The sequence below is a fragment of the Plasmodium gallinaceum genome, assembly GCF_900005855.1.
Source record: "Plasmodium gallinaceum strain 8A genome assembly, contig: PGAL8A_v1_10, whole genome shotgun sequence".
In the NCBI taxonomy this organism is placed as follows: domain Eukaryota; phylum Apicomplexa; class Aconoidasida; order Haemosporida; family Plasmodiidae; genus Plasmodium; species Plasmodium gallinaceum.
In genome coordinates, this window is record NW_021628239.1 from 535,141 (window position 1) to 560,023 (window position 24,883).

Genomic DNA, 24,883 nt, shown 5'->3' on the forward strand with positions numbered 1-24,883 from the left:
TCAAAATAATAATAAAAAAAGGTGTTTTCATAAAATATTTCACTTATTTAAATATTTTAAATTTATATAAAAGCTTTTTATTACTTTTCTCTTTATGGAAAAAAAAAAAATATATGAATAAATAAGAAATATATAAATTAAAGAAAAGTTATTTTTCATTTATCATTTAAATTAAAAAAGAATGCAATACTTTAATTAGAATATAAAAATTAAATTTTATGTATCAATTATTTTTACGTGACTATTTTTTTCTTATTAACAAAATACATATTTTATAAAATAGGAAAATAATTTTTATATTATGATGAAACTTTTTTAAACATACAACACCTCTAGTTTTAATTTAAAATATTTTTAAAAAAAATAAATTTTGACATAAATAATTTTATAAATTACATTCTTTTATTTGAATTTTCCATTTTTTTTTTTATACAAAAATTTTTATTTAAATGTTAATTGCATATATAACTAAAAAAAATTAAAAATAAAAAGTACATATCCAATGTGTTTTAATTTTATGTTATAATACTTATAATATGTTACATTAACAATTTCAATTTTTTTGTCTAATTCTTATATTTTACAAATTAAAAAGAAAGATCATTACTATTTATTAAAAACATTTATTTTTAAATTAATAAAATCTTTAGAAAAATTGCGTTTTTAGTATTAATTTATGCCTATATTTAATGATTTGAAGTTTTAACAAATAGTACATTTCAAATTGTTTTTTGTACATATTTTTTTTTTTTGCGTTAGAATTTGTCCTTAAACTATTTTTCATAACTTTTGGTTATTTATTAATATGAATAAAATATTTTTGTATTTAAAAAAAATGCATAGAAAGGCAAAAAAAACGGTTAATACTCTTCTTATATATCTTCACATTTTTAGCTTTTTAAAAATAAAGTATCATAAACTGTAAGACAAATAGCTTTATCTGAAATAAGTTTAAGTTATAATTTTATATATACTTATATACTCAAACATTTTTAAAGGAAGTTTGTTCAAAATACATAATATATGAAGAGAAACTCTTTTTTTAATTCTTTTTATTTATTCATTTCTACTTCGAATTTATTTTTTCGAAATGAGTAAATTTCTTCTATCTTTTGTATTTAATATTTTTGTTAAACTCTAAATTAAACATATGTATTTTTGAAAATATAATAAATAGTTTGTTTACTATATAACGTTTCTAGTACTTCTATTTTTCTCATGAAAAACATAAAATTTGAAAACTGTAAAAAATTTTATATTTTAAAAAAAAAATAAATGAAATATATTACTACTTTTTAGATAATTACTCTGCTTTCAACCATAAAAATAAATCACAATATATCTTCATCTTACAATGAAGAAAATTTAATAAAAATTATTACAACTTTTAAAATATAGATGAATTTGTCCCAGTAAGGACTTCATAAAATTTCGTCTTTAACATTATAAATAAAAAAAAAAATATTTCTAAACAAATATTTTCATTTATAACCAAGGGATATATGATAATTTTTAGATTGTTTTTTATTTAATTCTAATACACTTACATTTAAATATAACATAATAGAATTAATAAAAGATACATCACTATTAGATAATTCATAAATATATATAACTTAAGAAGCATAATTAAGATATACAATTTTTCTTAATCTAAATGAAGAAAATCATTTCAATCTAGGAATAACTGCTATATACTTACTAGCTTTTCTTAAAAATTTTTTGGTACTCAAAAGGTTTTCCTTTTTTTTTTTTTATATTAAGCAAATTGATTTTACTTAAATTTAAAGAAACTGTTTATACACAGGAATATATTATATAATCTAAGAAAAATTTATTCTTGGATTATCTAATAATATGTTATTAAGTAATAGTTTATATTTTGATAAGTTTTAGAAAATAATAATATTATCTTATTCAAATAAATGTTTTTTTATATATATTTATATTTTTGTGTTATTTCATATCTTTCGAGAAATATGGATTTAGGTTTGTCCGATATTTATATTTTAATAGTTAAAATATTTACAGTAAATTTATGTTAATATTTGCTTAGTTGTAATGTCATACTATCTATTCAATTAAACAAGTCGTATTCTATAGTACATTAAAATGTATACAAAGTTTTTAAAGGAAAATTATTTTTAAATACTGAAATTTCTAAAAATTAGTAAAAAAAGGTTATAATGCCTAACATGGTTAAATGAAAGATAATCCTGTCTTAAATAGTTCTATCTACTTAAATTTGTTTCTATGGGTTTTTATTTAAGACAATTTCATAAACGGATCCCTTAAGAATGTAAAAATTTATTGAATGAGTTTGAAATTTCTTCTAGGAGATTTACATACAATTTCTTCGGAATATTTGATTGGTACTTGAATTTACATGATAAAATGAATGAATTGTAATGTTTTGAATTGAAAACTGAATTTTAAAAAAATAAATAGAGATAATAATATATTAAAAAAATTAAGGTTTTCCCTTATAAAAAAAAATTATTGTAAAAAAACATAGAAGTGCATAAAATATATAAATAAATTTAAATTTATTATTTTCAGTACAACTATATTATTCTATTAAGTTTATATATAATTTACGGACTTAAGATGTGTACAACTTTAAATTTTATTGGAATTATCCTAATTAAAGCTAATGATAAGCAAATTTTATTTTATAAATTTACTTACAATTTAAAATAAAATATTAAGAAAAAAAGATAAAATCAATAATAAAAGAGAATTTTTAAAAAAAACCTTAAATATCATATATGTAGATTAAAAAAAATGTATAATTGTGTTATATTATTAGTGATGTTATTTGTATAATTATTATGATAAATCATCTAATTTTGTGGTAAAAAAAAAAATTTGTACTACGATAAAAAAAAAAATTAATTCTAATGTAATTATTAGTTATTATATAATTCACTTAAGATATATATAATTTTTGTTTGGATCTTCCCTTTTTTTCTATATGTTGGATACTCTAATTTTAAATTATAAAATATGTGTATAAATTATTTGATTACCGATAAGAATTAATAGTAGAATAAAATTTTTTAAAGAAATGTAGGAATGTATTATTTTAATTGAAATTAATTTTTATTGTATGTATTCCTATAAATATCAGGATTTTCATATTTCAAATATTTAGAGTATATTACGAATAATAGAAAATATCAAAAGATATAAGTTAAAAACAATTAAGAGAACTTATTTAAAGACAAAAAATTTTTATTAAAAGCAAATTTACAAAAGGAAAAAAAGGTGAATATAACTAGCATATTAGAAATAATGAGTTGAAATATTTTTTAATAAATAAAGGTGTAGAAGATTATAGGTGTGAAGGAATATTACAAAAAATTTTAAATAGAAATTTATAATTCTTAAAGAAAACAATTTATGTAAGTAAATATTTTAATAGCAAAAATGAAGTTATATAAAAATAATGACATTGTTTTTTTGCTGCTAGAAACTAAACAAAGAATTATTCTATATATTAGGACAGAAAAACATAAATAAAAAAATACGTAAAAAAAAAATAGCTCTTTTTTATTTGAAAACAAAAAAATAATAAATACTTAAAAAATTAAAAATTTACCTTTAATGAGAATAAACAATAAAAGTGCATATAATGAGCTTGTCAATTTTTGAAATATGTAAAAATTTTTGAAAAAAAAAAATTAGATACAGTTTATATTTTTTATTTTATTACTTTAAAAGAAATGTACAAAATATATTACACAAAATTATTTACTGTTAGGAAATTAGGCAGAACAAATATTCAAAATTTTGTAAAATAACAAAAAGCATTTTAGTACTAATTATAGTCCAGATAAAAATTAAATAAAAAGAATATTTAAAAGCATTTATAAGTTATACATATACTAAGATAATAAATAATAGATGTAATAATTACAGATAATACAATATATAAAAAAATATTCATTTTCCATATATATAACAAAAATGTAAAAATTAATTTATTAGGCTAATTTGAATGAAAAAACATTTAATATTGTAAAATTATATTAAATCCATACAATATTATGGATTAAATTATTAAAAATATTTGGAACTTTCAAAGGTAATTTTCCACATAAATAAAAAGATAGTGAAAAATAACTATTAAAGTAGCTATAAATTTCTAGAGAATTTATACATAAGGTAATTATTATAAGATTATGAAAAGATAACTATTTTAATATTTTCAATGTAATAATCAAAGACTGTTATATTCATACATTAAATCATAAAAAATTCAAATTATTAGATTAAAAATATAGCCAACATAGATGAAAAATTAAATAAAATTATAGAATAACAAACTCGTGTATAATTAATAACGGCAAGAAAAAAGTAAAATTACATTAACAAATTCATTTATTTTAAAGCATAAGATTATAATAAAAAGGATACACAATATAGACTAAAGGAATAAACAAAAGAATTATTTTATTTATTCTATGGAAATGACTAAAATTTATATAACAATTAATTCAATAAAAAAAAAAAAAAAAAAAAATGAAACGAAACATTAATAATAAAATAATTACTAAAGCATAATTTAATATCTACATTAAATTTAATATATAATATAAAATAAAAAAATAATTAACAAAAATAAAAATAAATAATGAATTTTTTTTTTTAAAATAATCACAACTTTAAATAATAATAAAAATAAATGATAAAAGTAACAAATTAATTTATTTAAAACAAAAAACAAAATTAAATTTTAAAATACTAATTACCGTATAATAATAAACATATTATTGCATTAAATTCATATAATTAATTAATTATTTTATTAATAAATAAGTCAAATTTATATTGATTTTATTAAATTCATTACAAATAATATTAGCTGCAATAGTAATACGATAATTAAAATTTACATATTTTTAATAAGAATGATTAACAATCAAGTAAATTGTTTTATTTATTAAAAAAATAAACTTATTTATTTAAAATTATTATTTATATTTATTATAATTAATTCTTCATATATTAATTTAAGTTAAAATTTAATTTTAATTATCAATTCTATAAATTTATAATATTTTTATTTATTTAATAAATATATATTTTTTAATATAACTATATATTCATTTAATTAAATAGTTTTATTTATTTAATCATTTATATATTTACACATTTATTAAATAATATATTTAATATTTTTAGTATATTATATATATAATTAATATTTATTTTCTAATTATTTTTGTTTATTCAATATATTGCATATTTGTTAAATAACCAAAATTAATTTATTACTTTTTAACATATTATATATATAAACATTTATTTTATTTATTTGATATTTTATATATTTATTAATTAATTAATTTATCATTTTTAATATCATACATATATAATTTAATTAAATATTTATTTTATTTATTAAAAATATTATACATTAATTATTAAATAAATAATTTATCTTTAATTTTATATATATTTAGTTAAATAAAAAAAAAAAATAATAAATAAATAAATATATATATTATATAATAATTGTTAAAATAAATAATTTGTTATTTTTAATTATTTATATATTTAATTAAATAAAATAAATAAATATGTTATATTTTAATTATTTATTTTATTTATTTAATAAATTTATATATTAGTTATTTATTAAATATTAAAAAAATAATATGTTATTTTTAATTATATATATATATTTAATTAAATATATGAAATAAAATAAAATAAATAAATATATTATATATTAATTATTAAAATAAATAATTTGTTATTTTTAATTATACATATTTAATTTAAATAAAATAAATGAATATATTTTATATTAATTATTAAAATAAATAATTTGTAATTTTTAATTATACATATATTTAATTAAATAAATAAAATAAATAAATGTATTATATATTAATTATTAAAAATAAATAATTTGTAATTTTTAATTATATATATAATTAATTAAATAAATAAATAAATATATTTTATATTAATTATTAAAATAAATAATTTGTTATTTTTAATTACACATATTTAATTAAATAAATAAAATAAATAAATGTATTATATATTAATTATTAAAAATAAATAATTTGTTATTTTTAATTACATATATTTAATTAAATAAATAAAATAAATATTTTATATTTTTATTTTTATATATATTTTTAATTAAATGTTTATTTTATTTATTTAATATATTATAAATTAATTATAAATTAATTATTAAATAAACATTTTATTATTTTTTAATTAAATGTTTATTATATTAATTTAATATATTATATATTAATTATCAAAATAAATATTTTATTATTTTTAATATAAATATTTTTATTTATTTAAAGTATTATATATTAATAATCAAAATAAATATTTTATTATTTTTAATATTATATATTTTTATTTATTTAAAGTATTATATATTAATTATTAAATAAATATTTTATTATTTTTAATATTATATATTTTTATTTATTTAAAACATTATATATTAATTATTAAATAAATATTTTATTATATTTAATATTATATATATTTTTATTTAAATATTTTATATATTTATTAAATAAATAGTTAATTTATTATTATTAATATTATATATATATTTTAAATATTTAACTTATGTACTCAATATATTATATAAGTAGTTTAGTTAAATATTTATTTTATTTATTTGTGATATATCATATATTTATTAAATATTTAAATTAATTTTTTTATTTTATTAAATTTTTATATATGTATATATTTATATAGAATTTATTTGTTAATATTAATTAAATTTTTATTTATAATTTGGTTTATTTTTTTCGTTAATACTTATTAATAATTTAATAAATATTTAAAATTATGTATTTATATATTTTTATCTAGTTTTACTTCTTTGCATATTTATTTAATTTGTAATATTTTTAATGTTTTTTACTTTTATTTAATTTAAATAAATTATTTTGCATATTTATTAGCTATTTAACTAATAATTTAAGTATATCCCTATATTTTTATATAGTAATAATTTTCTAATGATTTATTATTTTATTATTTATAAATTTTTTTTAATTTAATTCTTTAAGTATAATTAATTATATGTATTCATAATTTTATAATTATATAAATAATTATTTTGCTTATTTTTAATATTATATACTATATATTATTTATTTTAATTATTAAAGGATATTTTTGATATTATTTAATATATATTTTACAAAATATAATTCATTTATTATTTTTTAGTTTCTTAATTTTAAAAATACCATTTTGTTATTTTAAAAAATTTATATTAGTATATTATTTTATTACACATACTAATGTATTTACTTATTGAATTTTAATATAGAAATTTTACATATATTTTTCTTAATCCTCATGCTTCTAAAATTTTAATTATATTAAGTTTTACTTTTCATTTTTTTTATTAACTACACAAAATAGAAATAGTAACTTTTTATTATATTTAGATTTTTTTTTTTCTTTTTGATTAAATATTTATTAGATAACAAATTTATCATATTTCCTAAATTATTAAGTATTAACATGTAATAATATATATTTTGTAATAATATGTACAATGTTTAAAAAATTTACGATTAATATTACGGAATAATGATAAATTAATTAATATATATATATTGTATTACTTTACTATGAAATAATATCACATAAAAATTGTAGTTTATATAGAAACTTTATGTCCGAAATTATTTATTTTATTTTTTTTCTTGATCATAATTTTTTGTAATTTTTTCTCATAATATGGACACATACTTTTTATAAGAACTCTCTTTCAGATATAATATATTCGTATACAATAAATAAATTTTAACCGTTACGTGAAAATAAGTATAATATATTTAATATACTATTTTCAACCGTTAATTTTTTAAATTAGACAAAAATGAAGGAGTATATAAATTAAAATATGTTATTCGAAACAATCCTTTATTTTAAATTTTCAATTCACGAGGCATTTATTTATGATATTAAATTATTAAAGATTAAATATTATGTTATATTATACAAACTTAAAATATCTAATAAAATTTTCATTATTTCAATAAAATTTCCGAAATATTAAAGCATAATTTTAATTGTTATATAAATTTTATCCTTTAGAGAATATTTCATTCCTTCAAAATGAAATATGAATTATTTATTAATAAAAATATATTTTAGGTTAATGCTAATAATATTTCATTTAACAATTAAAATATAACCCATTTTATAGTCCTATAAATATTTAGAATTATTAGCAATTTATTTGGTTATGGTAATTTTATCAACTAACAAATATGAGCAATATTTTTACCTAAAAGAAAAAAACTGTTGTTTCTCCATTATGTGAAAAATAGAAACATAATAAAAAAATATTCTATACCTGCAAAATAAGCATGAAATTAAAATTTTTTTTTTTTTACAACCTTTCCCCCTTTAAACTTTTTCAAATATGATTTTGACAAATTAATTATAAGTCTATATAAGCTAGAAATATTACAAAATTATAACTCATCCTTTTGTGGGAATTCCTTTACCTATTAAATAATTATTAAATCATAATTATAAAATTTTTTAATAAAAGTATTCAAGGATTTCTGGAGTTATAATTAAAGAAAATACGTAAAATTAATAATACCTTACTTTTAGTTGTAACTTACCATTATTCCCTGTATATTATGCAAAAAGTCTTCTTATAGGAGAATTTATAAATTTGTTTTATTAAAATAAATATACTATTTTTGATATGTTGAAATTTTATAAATAAAAGAGAAGTATATACAATAAAATAATAAGAAAACCTGAAACAATACACAATTTTTTAACATGAAAAATATATTTACTTTAAACAAATAAAAAGGATACACATAATGTACCACTAAAATTAGAATTCGTAGTTATTAAACCTTAATATGGCTTAATGAATAGAACAAAAAATTAGTTTCTAATGAAATATATTAGAAATTTTTTCGTTTTAAGGTAAACTTTAAAAAATACAAAATACTATAGCAAATAATTTTTTAAAATTAATCTTATAGGTCTATATGTTCAACACTTTTCATTTTAATTCCTTTTTTTAACATTATAAAAAATATTACTTTTTTATTTTTTATTCATACCCATATATAAATCATGAACACTTTCGTTTAAATTTTCTTTTGATTAATACGGAATTTATGAATAAGATAATGAAGTAATAATTACAAAAATTTTGAACCTAATAAATGTACAATTCTTACTCTTATGTATGCATAAAAAGTTTGAATAGTTAATTATAAATTTAAGGAAATTATTCTCCTATAAAAAGTAAAAACTTCATGGAAATTAATCTTTCATTACTTTAATCATAATTTTTCTTTTTTTTTTTTAAGTAAAATATATAGTTAATCTATAAAAATACTTAAATTTAAAAATTTTTTTTTATGAATAAAAGTGGACATTTGCATAAAACAATTACATATAATATAGTATATATTCATTTAACATATGAAGTTGTATTAGTGAATTAAAAACAATATAAATATATTCAAATTTTTTTATTATAACAATTTCCTCTATACTAAAAAAAAATATAAATTAGTAATTTTTTTTTTTAATTAAAATTGTTTGAAATTTTATATAAATATAGAATAAATATATTATAAATAGATTGCAAAAATAAAATCTATAATGTTTTTATTTTTACTATAATAGAAATAAAATGTTCTATTTTAATAAAATAAAGTTATATAAGAATAAGAATAATAATAAAATATGTAATTTCATCTATAAGATTTTCCTTAAAACTCAAAGTATAGAATTTATTAATATCAATGGTAAAAATTAATAGAAATAAATAATAGTATTATTTTATAAAGTTTTATTATTATTGTTTTCCTTTCTACTACTTTTTTTATAATTATTTTTTATATAAAAGTATAATTTATGGATTTTCTTTTAAAAGAATTTTTATTAAAAATATTGAAGTTAAAAATGTCCATTATAATTAAAACACTGTTATCATGTGTTCTAAGTTTGATCTTTATAAAATAGAAATGTTAAGTCAAGAACTAATTTAATATATATCTTATAAATTAAAGTTATTACTGATTATTCACCATTATCAATTATTTAAGCTATTTTTAATTACATTTTAAAGAACGATATAAAAATCTATAACTTATTTTAGAATTTTAAAACACAAATATTTTTTATTATATAAAAACATTTGTTAAATGCAAATATTTTAAGCTTTAAGGATAACGATATTTAAAAATTTTTATGAATTCAAAGTAAAGCAAAAACTTATGTAAAATTTCACCACTATTTATCACAAAGTTACACCTTAAAAATGTAAATATGGTGAAAAAAATAAGTTATGGTTCATTTGATATACTATTTCTATTATGTATAAAACTAGTATTATATTTATAAAATTTTACATTATGTTACAGTTCAATTAATAAATTAAATGTAAACAAATAAAATAAGAAACATTAAACCTTTAGGATGTACATATTGATGTATTTTGTTATAAATATATGATTTTTTTATTGGGTTAGAATGCTTGTACAGAGTTTTTATACAATGTAAATACGTTAAATAATATATTTATTTATGTATTATATTTTGATAATAAAGCAAAAATCAAATTTTGTTATATTATAAAAATTGCATATATTTTTAATTAGTTAGCTTTTAAAATTTTGTTGTTTTTAAATGGAAATAATATTTGATAATAAAAAAGATTTACATTTCATTTCATATTAGGTTGAGGCATTAAATTCCCTTAAACTAGTAATAGAAAGAACATTATTCCGAAAATTTTTGTTGAAAAAACCTCCGTATTTTTCACTAAATTTTAATATAATGTTTTGATAATAATTAATCAAAACATGTGTATATGTAAAATTTTTATAAATATGCAACTTAAATCATAAATTTCTAGAAAATTACTCATAACTTTAAAATAGTAAAGTGAAAAGAACAATTATTTTCTTTTACTTTAAAATAAAATATAATTTCTATTTTATAACTTTTTAATATATATTCCGAAAAAAGTATAAATATATTATTTATTTCAAAGATTATTTCCAAAAAGAATAATTAGAAATTTTTGTTCATCATACCATCTTGTGTATGTTACAACACAGTTTTTTTCGTTTAAATTTAGGAACTATATTTTCTAAAATTTTGTATTTCATATTTACTTTAAATATAGTTACTATAATATTTGTCTTCCGTTAAAGTTTTAGAAAATTCTTAAGCACAAAAAAGTAAATTTTTTTTGCTTTAAATTTCTGATAAATCTAAGAAAAATTTAAATGATTTTTATATTATTAAAGTAAAAATATACATAAATAATTAGAAAATTTGTTTTAGACTTTTTTATTATTATTACTTTTAAAAAATAAAAAAAAAATCAGAGATTATTTTTTTTATTAAGTAGATTTAGAATTTTTTTCTTTCTTATGCCAATTGAAATAACTGATATATTTTGAAATTCCCTTCACTTCTTTAACATCAATAAAATTTTGCTATGTAATACAAATGAGTGAAGATACTCTTTCAGTGTATTCCTTTTGTCTAAATATGATAATGAAATTTCACTTTTTTATAAATTTGAAATACGCAAAATGCTCTTAAATAGAACGTATAAATCAGACAAATTGAGATAAAAATTATAAATATAAAAGTTCACATTCAAAAAATAGTTATAAAAGAACATAGTCTTCATATTTTTTTCTTATTTATTAAAAATTATTAATGAAATGATTCTAGTAAATGTTAATTTTTGTGAAAAGAGTTACCCTAAAAATATAAAATATAAAATATAATATATGAAATAAAATAAAGAACGTTATAAAAATTTAATTTATGTATTCTATTTCCATATACATAAATTTCACCTATTTTGTATTTAATATACATAAATAATTAAATATATTAATAAAGTAAAACAATAAATGTTTAAAAATGCATCAGTAGTTTTTTTTAAAAAATATGATTAGTTTTTTTACCATTTTGTCAGACTAAAATCCATCACAATTCATGTTTTTCCATGAAAATCTCCATCATATGAGTGACTATAAATATACGTTTCTCATATTTATAAAAGAAGAGAATATTTATTTAAATTAAAAACAAAACATTATCTTCATCTGTACTATATATAGGTAATATGTATTAGTAATATTATTAGTTTTAAGAAAAAAATGAGTATATTTTGTTTATAATTAGAATGTTCTATATATATTTTAAAATTATTCTTATATATAATTAATAAACTTGTATTTATCCTAGTCATTCATATTTTTATTTTTTTGATAAAATTTTTATGTAAATTTTTACTTTCCCTATATTAATCTTTGTGTGAAAACATTCTTTTTGTTCTTGTAAATTTTTTTCATGAACTTTTTTGATAAAATTATTTATATTTTTCAATATAATAAATTTGGAATTACATGGTCTTATATTATTAGTAACAATCTTTTAACTTAAGCATCATTTGTTTTTTATATTGTACTTTTGAATTAAGTAAATTTATTATATGTAATTCTTCTGTATGAATTTTTGTTTTTTTTAAATCGTCCTTATACTAAAAAATAGTAATATTAATAAATTCTCCCTTAGAATAAGTTTTTAAATAGTTTAATCGTTTTTTTGTCTAATTCCTTATATTTTATGATTTATAATAAAAAATATAATTTACTAACAAAAAATTACTTTCATGTCTAGAACTTTTAATTAAATTTTTTGGAGTATATATAGCAAAAAAAAAAAATTACTAGGAATCGCACTTAATTCATAAAAGGATTCAAATTATTATCTTTTTATTATGTTGGAAGAATGGTTAAATTTATAATAAATTAGATTAATAAGAAGATTCAAAAGGAATAAAGGAAAAATATAATGCACAAAGTAGAAAATAAAGATAAAGATGAATTATATACTTTTAATTTATTGTATATGTTTAAGAAAAAATATATACAATTTAAAATAGTTTTGTACAATATCCAAATTTTCTAATGAAATAGAAGAGGTGATAACATTACAGATTTAGTTCTATGAAAATTTCCCTTAAATTAAGTTTATTACTTGACTTTCTAATTTATTTTAAAGTTAATTTTGCAAATAAAAATACAAAATATTTTTTTTTCCTTTTTAAATAAAAAATACAATTTTCAAAATAAACATGATATATAGTAAAATATACAATTCATTATGCTTAACTAAAGTCATAAAAGAGAATTAACTAGCTCAACATATTTTATTTTAATGTCATATATATAATTCTTGAAAAGAAAGTAATTAAACATATTAAGATAGAATGTTACGTAGACAAAAAAATTCCATTTTTTAATATATTATAGAGTATACAATATTATTTTTTTTTATTTAAATCAATTTTGGGTTTATAAAAGAAAAAATAAAAATAAAATGTACATTATATTTAAGAGAATTGGAACATAAAAAAAAATTTTAAGTAATGAAAATAAATGTATTTATTACTTATAATCTAATAAAAAATAATATAATTTAAACAAAGTAATTATATTTAAAAAAAGTAACTTTTTAAAACATACATCAATATATCATTTCTATATATAATGCTACTTCTTATCTATAGAATTATTTTTTTAATATAACTAATATGTTAATGTATTATATAAAATTTTAACTAATTTTTTATTTGTATATATTAATAAATAAAAAAGAAGGTCTTTTATATAATTTTTAAATTATATAGAATTAAAATATTTTTTTAAAATATTGTTAAACGGTAGCGCATGTTTAAATTAAGGTGTCAAAATTAACGTAGTAAAAAATCCTATAAATTTTAGTCGAAAATATTTTATAATTTTTATTTTAAAATTTTTTTAATACATCACTAAAACGCTATGCATTTAATAAGTGTTAATACTTATCAGATTAGAAATTAAATTTGAATATAGCTAAGTAAGACATATAAAATACAAAACTTCTATTTATTCTGCATTAAAGAGCTATGTATTTCATGAATATATTCTTTTTTTTTATTATTTAATTATAAAACAAATATACTATTTTTGAAAAATATTAATTGATTATTTCGCAAATTTTGTTATGTTAAAAAAGAAATATAAAAGTATTTTGTTTACTACACTAAACAAACATTAAAATTTTATTTGTATATTTGAAATAAAATTGAAGGATATATATTAAACAAAACAAACTATAAAGGACTATATTCATACAATTAATTTTTATAATTTAAAAACTCATTTTTTTTTAAATGAACATAACAAATGTGATAGTATACTATAAAAAATATTTCTAACTTTATTTTTGTTTGATATTTTTTTTCTGTTACAAAAAAAAAACAAAAAGTTAAAAATATAAATGAAATAGTATAACTTATTATTTATGGAATTATATAAATGATACAAAAACTTTCTGATAATTTTCTGATGTACAATAAAATTAGGAAATGTTAAAAATAAAAATTATTTAAAATATTATCACAGGAATAATAATTTTAAAAAACTCTATTTTTTATATGTAATCAACAAAGATTATTAATTGGTTGAAATTTGATATATTAAAGTAAAAAAAATATAATTATTTTTTCTTTTATTTATTTGGAAGTATTATTAGTTTATAATATTAACATGCTAATGCTTAATAAACTATTTTGTAATAAAATTATTACAGTGTAAAACTTATACATACTACTTCCAACACTATAGAAAAAAATAAGATGGATACAAAATATATCTTTAAATAGTATTCAAAAAGAAAATACTTTTTATAATTATATTTATAAAAATTGAAAATTTTGAGATTTATTGAATAAAAATGTGTATGAACTTAATGGGATCATCTTCAATTTTGGGCCTTAAAAAAAAAATTAAAATAACCAGTTTTTCATTTTGGTTAATGCTCCTTTTTTTTAGTTGTATTTAGGTCGTTCGACTTAAAGGCTTTATCTGACTTCACTAAAATTCTATGGAAAAAAATATATTTATTTTTACTTTTTATTATAGTGAATAATATATTTATTTATATGCTTTTCAGAAAAACTTAAAATATTGTTTATATTTTTAAGAAGATTATGTTAAATCAAAAATTTCATATTTTATGTTAAAGTATAAGTTTTTTTTTTAATATCTTCGAAGAAATTTAATTTTTTAACAAAAAGGAAAAAAAGATAATGTACTATATATATAATTTTTAAAATTAACAAAAAATAGAATTAAATCTTAAACTTATATTTTGTAAAATAATATATAATATTAATATAAAAAAAAAAAAATTATGTTAAATATATATTTTTTTTAAAAACCTTATTTTATTTCAAAGTTATGAACAATATTTCAAAATTTCACAGAAATTAAAACTAAGAATCTTCTTTTTTATTTAGCAGTTGAGCATATGTAATATAAAAAATATACAAAAAAATAGCAAAAAAAAAAAAAAAAAAAAAATTTTTTGAAAATATAATGAAATTTGGGAGTTTTTATGAATGAAACATTTATAAAGATGAAAAAACAAAATAAATAAAATTAAAATATATTTTGCTTTATATGGTATTCAAGAGGATTTTTTTTATCTACGATTTTACTAAATTTAAGTTTGTTTATCTTTTTTTTTTACTTGTTTTATTTCTATTTTTTTTTTTTTTTTTTTTTAATTTTTTTTATTTTATATAATTTTGTATTGTTTTATTTTTTTCATTTTTTATATTTCTTTTTGCCATACATTCCTTTTTTTTTCCATTTCATTTTTCTTTTTTACTTTATATTTTTAGCTGAATATCTTTACTTTTTTATTTCTTTTTATATAATAAAACTTATAAATATATCTTTTAAAATGAAAAGTGAAAAAAATGAAAAAATAATTGACTATTTGTCATGCCCTTTAGATGATGTAGTTGATCGCGAAAAAAAAAGTGGAAAAAATAGTTTTTTAAAACCTAATAATACAAAAAAAAATGAATTTAATACAAATTATATTAAAAAAAAAGATTCATTACAGGGTTCAAATTACAGAGCAAGGAAATCGAGATATGTAAATAGAAAAGCAGGGAGTTACAAGAAATATTTTTTTAATAATAGATTAAGTAACAAGAAATATAATAAATATAAAAGTAGAAGTTTTTATGGGGGAAGAGATTATTTTAAAAGTAGAAATAATAATTACAGTTCTCATGCTTTTGATAATTATAAAAATCCATACAATAAAAAATTTGTGAATAATAGGAATAAAATATCTAATAATATATATAGGGGGAATTTGACAAAAAATAAAACAAGAAAAATATTTAAAAAATCTCAACCTGCTAGAACTGTAATTAGTAAAAGGTTAAATAGTTATAAAACAGTTCAAGTTCCTACCAAAAAATTTAATAATTTAAATATATCTCTATATCGTAAAAATAGAACATTTACTTTAAGTAATAAGCGTCCTAAAACCATTCCAGTAAATAAAAATAAAGTAATTAGAAAAGGAACAAAAAAAATTACTAACACAAGTAGTAGAAAAAATTCGAATGCGTCAAAATTTAAACCACTAAATAAATATTTTTTGTCTAAAATTAAAATTGTTACTTCTTTAAATAAAATACCATCTCCCTTGAAGGAACAAAAAGATACTGAAGTGAATCTTCCTGAATCTTTAAACAATGCCAATATGAGAAAAGCAGATTAATTAGAGCATTATAAAAATAAAGAAAGAATAGAAAAAATTTATATAAATAAAGGATTATTTTAATTAATTATTTTTATATTATGAAAAATGTACTGTTTGCAATTTTTATTTTTTGTGAAATATATATAAAAATAAAAAAAAAAAAAAAAAAAAAAAAAAAAAAAAAAAAAAAAACGAAAAAAAAACAAAAAAAAAAAAAATAAATAAAATAAAAATGAAATATAATATATATATATATATAATAAAAAAAACAAAGAAATTAAAATTTTAAAGACTGTATCCTTGTATCATTGGCATTTTCTTAAAATACTGATGAACTAAAAATGAATTTCTTTCGTTATTTTTAATATTCATTTTATTGTGTTTCAAATAAATAAATATATATAAATATATATATATTTAGAGAAAATTAAGGAAATTTTGTTATAAGAATATTATTTAAAAAATTGAAATTATAACTTTTATTTTAAGTTTAAATGTTGCCCTTTCAAAAATTCGAATAAAAATAAACGATGCATAAATACGTTTACAATATTCTTATTTTGATAAAAAGGGAAATACAATAATTGTATATTGTAGTTAAAAAGTTTTTTCTTTAAAAATTATAAAATTTTGAAAGATGTTTGAATGTTAAATGAAGAATTAAAAAAAAAAAAATAAATAAAATATAATACCTTTTAGTATTTTTGACACACATTTTATTTATTATTCTCAATATTTAAAATATGGATTACTAATTAAAAACAAAAACAATACAATGTTTAAAAAAATATTTAAAAGAAAAACTTTAAGAATATTTGATAAAATTATTAGCATATTTTATATTATATGCATATGCTTTTTTTTTTTTATATATATATATATATATATACATGTTTTTGTTGCTAGATTCTCTATAGCTGAAGAAAATATATATAAATAATATAATTTTTTTTTTTTAATAATTATCACTTCATATATATAAAAAACAAAAGAATGAAATATTTATTCCTGCACTTGAATAGGCATTTATTTATAATAAAAAACCATACGAAGCAAAAATATGATTGTTTGCATATAGAAGAAGAAAAAGATAGAAACATAATTATATTTTTCTTAATTTTTAAAGTATAATAGTTATGAACAAAAGAATAATAAGACGGAAAAAGTTTCTATATAATTAAGGAACATACACATGATTTTTTATTCTTTCAATAATATCATTTTTTTTTCCATATTTTGGTAAATTGTAATACTCTAGATAAAGAAGTAAGTCTCTAGTCTTATATTTATTTATAGAACCATTAAATATATCATTTCTTATTTCATTAATTTTTGATGCTGCTTGTTCAAATTCTCTATCTTTTGAAATCAGATTTCTTTCTAAATTAGAAGTAATTTTTAAATAAAACTCTTTTAATCTAAAATATTCTGAATTATAAAAGAATTTTAATTTAGATGAGTAATTTTTTTTTTCATTAAAAATTATATTCTCAATGGCCATTTTAATTTTGTTCATATAAATATTTTGAATCAAGTAAGGATTAAAATCGTCTGATTCTATGTATTTTAATATATTCGTTATTAAATCAATACATAATTTATCTCTTTTTGCCATGTTTTTTTTAAGAGAAATATTTTTTGTATTGCTTTTTTTGGAGCTATCACTCAAGTATTTATTTGAGTTAACAAACTTGTTTGTAAAGTTTGATACATTATTTTTAAAGTAATAATTAAAGCTTAATATATTTTTCATATAATTGCAATCTCTATATTTTATATCATTAAAAAATGGGTATTGTTTTAATAAAAAACCAGCAGGCATTTTCTTTTTTTTATTTACAGATGGTGGAATATAAGGTATTAAAAGAATCCTTAAAGGAGAAGAGTGACGAAAAAACATACCTATTGCAATTTTTTTCTTTTTTATGAGAGAGGATAATAAGCAATTAAATATTTCTACATTTCTTTTATCTTTTTGTTTAAAATAATTTTCTTCTGTTAAATTTTTATTCTTTTTTAATTTATATTTATTATGATAATAATTACTTTGAGGAAAAATAAAATAATTAGAGCTTATATTATTTTCTATTTGTAAAAATTCATAGTTTAAAAAGTGAGTTATTTTAATAAAATCTGTGTTATTATATGATAGTGCTTTTTTTTCATCATCATTTATAATTTCTTTTAAATCTCCTATATTAATATATTTTAAATTCTCATTTTTTTCAAATTCAGATGAACAATTACCTATATAAAATGTTTTGGGGATTAACTGAGAGTTTTCCTTATCAATAGTTACTATATTTTTTATTTGTTTTTCTTTACTAGATAAAAGGTAAATATTTATGTGAACATTTAACCCGTTTACTATACTCAAAATATTTGAGGTGTAATTTTTCGAAAGAGACATTATTTTCATTAGGCAATTTTTTAATTTATATAATATTATTTTTTTCTTTATATAATTTTTGAACACACTTTCTGCAATAACTTCTTCTAAAATTTTTATATTCTTTTTTTTTTCTTTCTTTAAGCATATATAAAAAAATTCACCTATTTTTTCAATTGATTCTAACCTTCTTTTTAATATATTTATGTTTAAATGTTGAGGCATAACTGTTTGTGTATAATAAATAATTTTATTTACATAAATTACGTTTTTATCAGTTGAATTATAAATTATTATTCTATTTAATAATAATAATACATCTTCAAAAGAACATAATATACTTTGAAATTTTTTATTTTTAATTTTTTCTTCTATATCAAACATATTAATACTTTGTAATTTTGATATATCTATTAAATCTTTGATTAAATTAACACTTAAATATTGCAGATCAAAAAGAAAACATAGTTTATAAAAAACAAAGTTCTTATCCACTTTATGGCTTTTATATAATATTATACATATCTTTATATTTTCATTCTTAAATAGTTTAAATTTTAATTCCTCAATTATGCTTTGAAATATTATAAACCAATTTGTAGTATGTATTTCAGACTTACTGTTAGGGGACGAAAACATATTTTCTTCATATTCAATTAAAAATATTATTTGTTCTAAATGTTTTAATTTTTTTGTTTTTATATCATTACAATTTGAGCAGCTACTAAAATCGCTTATTTCTTCAGATGAAGGATCACTTTCTATAAAAAATTCATTTTTTTCACATTTTGGACTTATGTTTTGGATTGAGTTATTTATTTCAGTGGAATTTAAAAAATACATTTTTATTGAAATAAAAAAAATTTACATATAACTAAAATTTGCACTGTATATATTTATCTTGTATAAATATACATATGTATGTGTATATAAAGAAAAATGTTAAAAATAAAAGTAAACAAATGAATGAGAAAAGAATAAATTATAATTAAGCCATTTGATAAAAACAAAAAAAAAAAAAAAAAAATCAAAAGGAAAAATAAAATTCAAAAACTATATGATATACATTTATCATTGCTAAATTCATCAAAAGTTTTATTTGGAAACTTTTCTAATAGTACAATCAAATTAAAATAGACTTTTTCCATAATTATTTGTTCCTTAGGTGAAAAAAAAAAAAGGGGTAAAAAAAGAGGAGCATTTATTAAAAACTGAAATGTAACATATGAAAAAATTTTTTTTTTTATTTTTTTTTTTTACATTAGTGTAATATGTATTTTCTTAATTTTTATACAGAATTTCACGGTCTAAAAAATTAAAACAAGTATGTTTATATAATCATACTATTAAATAGTTTCTAATATTTATATATGTGAATTTTTAAAATTAAAAGTATATGTTAATTTTTTTTGGATTTTAATACATTTAAAAATGAAAAAACTGCAGTTAATGTTAAGTAAATTAGTTCTTATTCCATAAAAAAAAAAAAAAAAAAAAATATTAAAATAATATAAAGTTATAAATAAAAAAATTAAAAAAAAAAAAAAAAAAAAAAAAAAAAAAATAAAAAAAAAAAAAAAAAAAAAAAAAAAGAAAAAGAATGTATCTTTAAGTTTGTTTAGCACATTGAAATATTTTTATTCTCGCCATAAAAATTTCAAAAAAAAATATAATAAAATATTGTTAATTTATATATAATTTTTTTAAAATATTAGAAGTTGAAGAAAATCTTTAGAATGATATTAATAAAATACAAAATTATGTTGTGCGAAAAAATAAAATATAATAGTATTCAATTTCAATTTAAATATTGAAAACATTAATTTGTGAGGATACATACATACATATATATATATATACGTATATACATACATACATACATATATATATATATACTTACATATATGTATATATATATTAACTTATTAAGTTTAAAACCATGTAGTATTTAAGATATTGTAATATGGAAGTAATTATCATGAAACAATTGTATAGAAAAATTCACAAAGGGTGTAAAAATTTATAAATAAAATAATTTAATTTTTACTTTTTTTAAAAGTTTGGAAAAATGGTAAGAATCTAAAATTTTAAAAATGAGTTTAAGTTATGCTAATATATATATTTTTTATTTTATATTAATTATTATAATTAAAATAAAATGCATGAAAATACATGCAACATATGAGAAAAATGGGAACATGAGATTATTAAACATAATTTCAAACAATTTTAGAAGAAAGACAAAGTTAAGTTTAAACATTTTAGATAAAATAAATAAATATAAAAAGGAAAATTTATTCGAAGATATTGTTTATGCAAATAAAAAAAAAAGTATTATCAATACTTTTTATAAAGAAATAATTAAAAGGGATAAAAAAATTATTGTAAGAAAATTAAATGAAATTATAAATAAGCAACAAAGAATAAATCCTCCTTTATTTTTCAATGAAAGTGTTCATTGCTTTCATAAAAATTTTTTTTATTATTATGTGTTTTTTTATATTTTAGGAATAAATACAAATACATATATTCCGAAAAAAATTCATAAATTCTTCATCAATAAATTAAAAATTGAATTATTAAATAATGCAGTGTGCAACTTAAATTTATTCAAAAAAATATATATATGGAATGAAGAAATAATTTCAAATATATATAAAAAGTATTTTAAGATTTACGAGAAGGAATTATATGTTATTATTGATCAACATTTAAATCATGATGAATATTATCAGAGTCGATGGAAAGAATATGATAATAAGGAATTTACTGTTCCATTATTAAATACATATGCTATATTACTTTTTAATACTTTTAATAAAAATTTTTACATAAAAAGTCTCCATACCATCAAAAGATTGATACAAACAAATATTAAAATTTATATTTTAAAAAATTATATTAATGATCTATATTCAGTGAAAAAAATTTTGTATACATATAAAGTTTTTTTTAAACTATCGATTAAGAAAAATATGATTCCTTTGTTTTGCACACTTCAAGATAATTTAAAATTAAACAAAAATTTTGAATATTTTTTTGATGAAATTATAAAACAAGTGGACGTTGATGTACCTAATTTGAAAATAATTAATTTATTCAATTTATTTGTTATATTATTTAAACTTTTATTAAATAAAATAACTCAATTGCTATTTTATTCTACTTTAATATATATGCAAAAAAAGATACATGAAAGAAAAAAGTTTATAAAAGATATATATTCCTTCCCATTTTACTAAGAAAAACAAAACATAAAAAAATTAAAATAAATATGTGGATTTATATATTAATTTAATTCAATTTAACCAAATAATTTTTTTAATAAAAATTTTAAAAGAAAAAAAACCTTTTTTTATGTAAACATTAAAAAAAAAAAAAAAATGAGAACTTTATAAAAAATGAATTTCTAAACTTAACGTTTGGCGAAAACAAAAAAAATAAAGTTATGAAATTGACTAAAATATGAAAAGAAAATTAATCTTTTAATGATATAATTTTTATATAAATACAAAACAATAAAAATTCTTCATTTATTTATAAAATTGTGTAAGTATATGAAATAATTTTTTTATTAAAATTTTTTTTTTAATTTTATAAAATATAAACGTATAAAGATAGTATGGTATTTTGAAGTATAAAAAAAAAAATGTTTAAATTTATTAAAAAAAACATATGCTTATATATATATATATATATATAATTTAAAATATTATACACAGACATTATGCTTTGAAAACAAAAAAGAAAAACCTAGAAAAGAAATGTGGAACTTAATTTTTAAATTACTTTACATCATATTATAGATAAAAAGGGAAAACTATAAACATACAGTTTTCTTGCAAATTTTATTTTAAGTAAAAATAAACAAAAAAGTAAGAGCTATAAATATCTTACTTTTATATAAATTTTACTAGAATAGGTACACATATAATAATTATAACAACAACAATACCAATAGTTATATAACACATCCACTTTGATGTTTTTCTTTGGATATTTCTAGCTTCAATTAAATCAACATTTGCCTTTTCTGTAAAAATTTGTGCATCCTTTATATTTTCATGGATGTTATCTATTACTTCATCATTCATTTCAATTAAAGCAGATAACTCTATGATAGTTTGATGTAAGTCATACACACTTTTTTCTAATGTTTTAACATCTTTATATTTAGTTTCTACATCTGTTAATGCATTCTTTAAATCTTCGTGTCCTTGTAGTTTCCATTTAACTAAAATTTGGGTATTTACATCATCATGATTTAGTACATAATTAACATCTTCATCACTGTAATTTGGATAAATAATTTTAATATGTCTAGATATTTTGTCTTTCATACTATGATGAAAAACATTTTGAATATGTTGATAACTATGCAAAGATTTTTTAAATATATTAATAAGATTATCATATATATCTTTTTTTATAGCTCTATTTTCTTGTGTTTTTAGAATGAATTTTTTTCGTAAATTTCTTATATCTATTTTTATTGACTGAATAATTTCATTAGTGTTTTTTATTAGAGTATTTAAATGTAAACTTAATTCATTTTCTTCTTCTACTGTTATTGATATGTTTATTTTATTTTTTAAAGATGATATTTCAGAAACATTTGAATTAATTTTTTGTATTTCTTGTTTTATTTTATCAACTGTGTCCACATATATTTTTAAATCATTATTTTTTTCATTAAAAACATTAATTATTGTATCTTCATTTATGTCTACGTTATCGATTATTATATCGTTTTTGAATATTAAAGTTTGCATCATCTGTTTTGCATTTTGTTTGTTTTTACTAATAGCTGAAGTTTTTACCTTATCAAATAAATCAATCATTGTTAAAAAAAAAAAAAAAAAAAGGAAAAAAAAAAGAGGAAATATATTTTCTTCTAATTATGTTTTACATTTATTCATTTATTCAACAGTATAAGTCCAGTCACAAAGATATATTTATTTTTCTTTTTATTTTCTAATAATATATCTGGGAGTTATTTTGCATTTTTTTAAAAACGATCTTTTTGCTATTTACATGATTTGATCTATCTCAAATTTATAATTTTTTTAGTTTTACATTTTTTTTTTCTTATTATAAATTTCAATTTTTTTTTTTTTAAAGCTTTCAGTAATAAATTTGCATTTCTATGTTTATCATTTATTGTAAAAAGAGTGTAAGCTTTAATATCAATAAATATGCTAATTTTTAAAATATTCAAAATTAGTTTTAAAATTATTTATAAATATTTATAAAAAAAAAAAAAAAGGTGTAAAAAATAATTTAATTAAATGATATAATTTTTATGTAACTGTTTAAAAAAAATTTCTTTAACTAATATGTAAACGCTAATATATGTTTTAAAGTTATTTTATGAAAACATCATTATAGTTTATCAAATATATATATAAATGCACATATATATATATATATATATATATAAAGAAATTTTAAATTAATTTATAAGATATGTTTAGTATTTTTTCTTTCTTTTTTTTTTTTTTATTCGGGGATTTAAGATACCATCTTACTTTTTTTTTTTTTATTAATTATTAAATCTGTAATAGATATATTTACAATAGATGATTACTTTTGTATGTATTAAAAAATTATATATCCGTTAGTATTTTATATTTTACTTATTTTTTAAATAGAGAGAATTTCAAAAGAATTATTCGTAGAATTAATGAAACATCTACATAAAGAAGAAAAAAAAAAATTTTTATTCAGAGAAAAATAAATTATTTAGGAAATTGTATTGTTTCTTTTTTATTTTTTTTCACTAAAAACTAATTTATTTAATTAACATTTTGAAATAAAAAAAATTTTTTTAAAAGTAATTTTTATTTTTTTGTTCAAAAT

At 15.7% G+C, this 24,883-nt stretch overlaps 4 protein-coding genes across 4 annotated transcripts, besides 1 other annotated feature; 2 read left to right on the forward strand and 2 right to left on the reverse strand.

The window, feature by feature from the left end:
- Window positions 1–5,331: 5,331 nt before the first annotated feature.
- Window positions 5,332–6,531: a sequence feature.
- Window positions 6,532–15,816: 9,285 nt separating this feature from the next.
- On the forward strand, window positions 15,817–16,653 carry PGAL8A_00014100 (conserved Plasmodium protein, unknown function; the record flags this gene model as incomplete). The annotated part of the gene is made up of 1 exon (XM_028671541.1): window positions 15,817–16,653. One exon carries the CDS (start codon window positions 15,817–15,819, stop codon window positions 16,651–16,653), a length of 837 nt encoding a protein of 278 aa, XP_028528183.1.
- Window positions 16,654–17,812: 1,159 nt separating this feature from the next.
- PGAL8A_00014200 (hypothetical protein) lies at window positions 17,813–19,867 on the reverse strand (the record flags this gene model as incomplete). The annotated part of the gene is made up of 1 exon (XM_028671542.1): window positions 17,813–19,867. One exon carries the CDS (start codon window positions 19,865–19,867, stop codon window positions 17,813–17,815), a length of 2,055 nt encoding a protein of 684 aa, XP_028528184.1.
- Window positions 19,868–21,117: 1,250 nt separating this feature from the next.
- On the forward strand, window positions 21,118–22,266 carry PGAL8A_00014300 (conserved Plasmodium protein, unknown function; the record flags this gene model as incomplete). Its single annotated transcript, XM_028671543.1, has 1 exon — window positions 21,118–22,266. One exon carries the CDS (start codon window positions 21,118–21,120, stop codon window positions 22,264–22,266), a length of 1,149 nt encoding a protein of 382 aa, XP_028528185.1.
- A 657-nt stretch (window positions 22,267–22,923) lies between these two features.
- On the reverse strand, window positions 22,924–23,865 carry PGAL8A_00014400 (syntaxin, Qa-SNARE family, putative; the record flags this gene model as incomplete). The annotated part of the gene is made up of 1 exon (XM_028671545.1): window positions 22,924–23,865. One exon carries the CDS (start codon window positions 23,863–23,865, stop codon window positions 22,924–22,926), a length of 942 nt encoding a protein of 313 aa, XP_028528186.1.
- Between the last annotated feature and the right edge of the window lie 1,018 nt (window positions 23,866–24,883).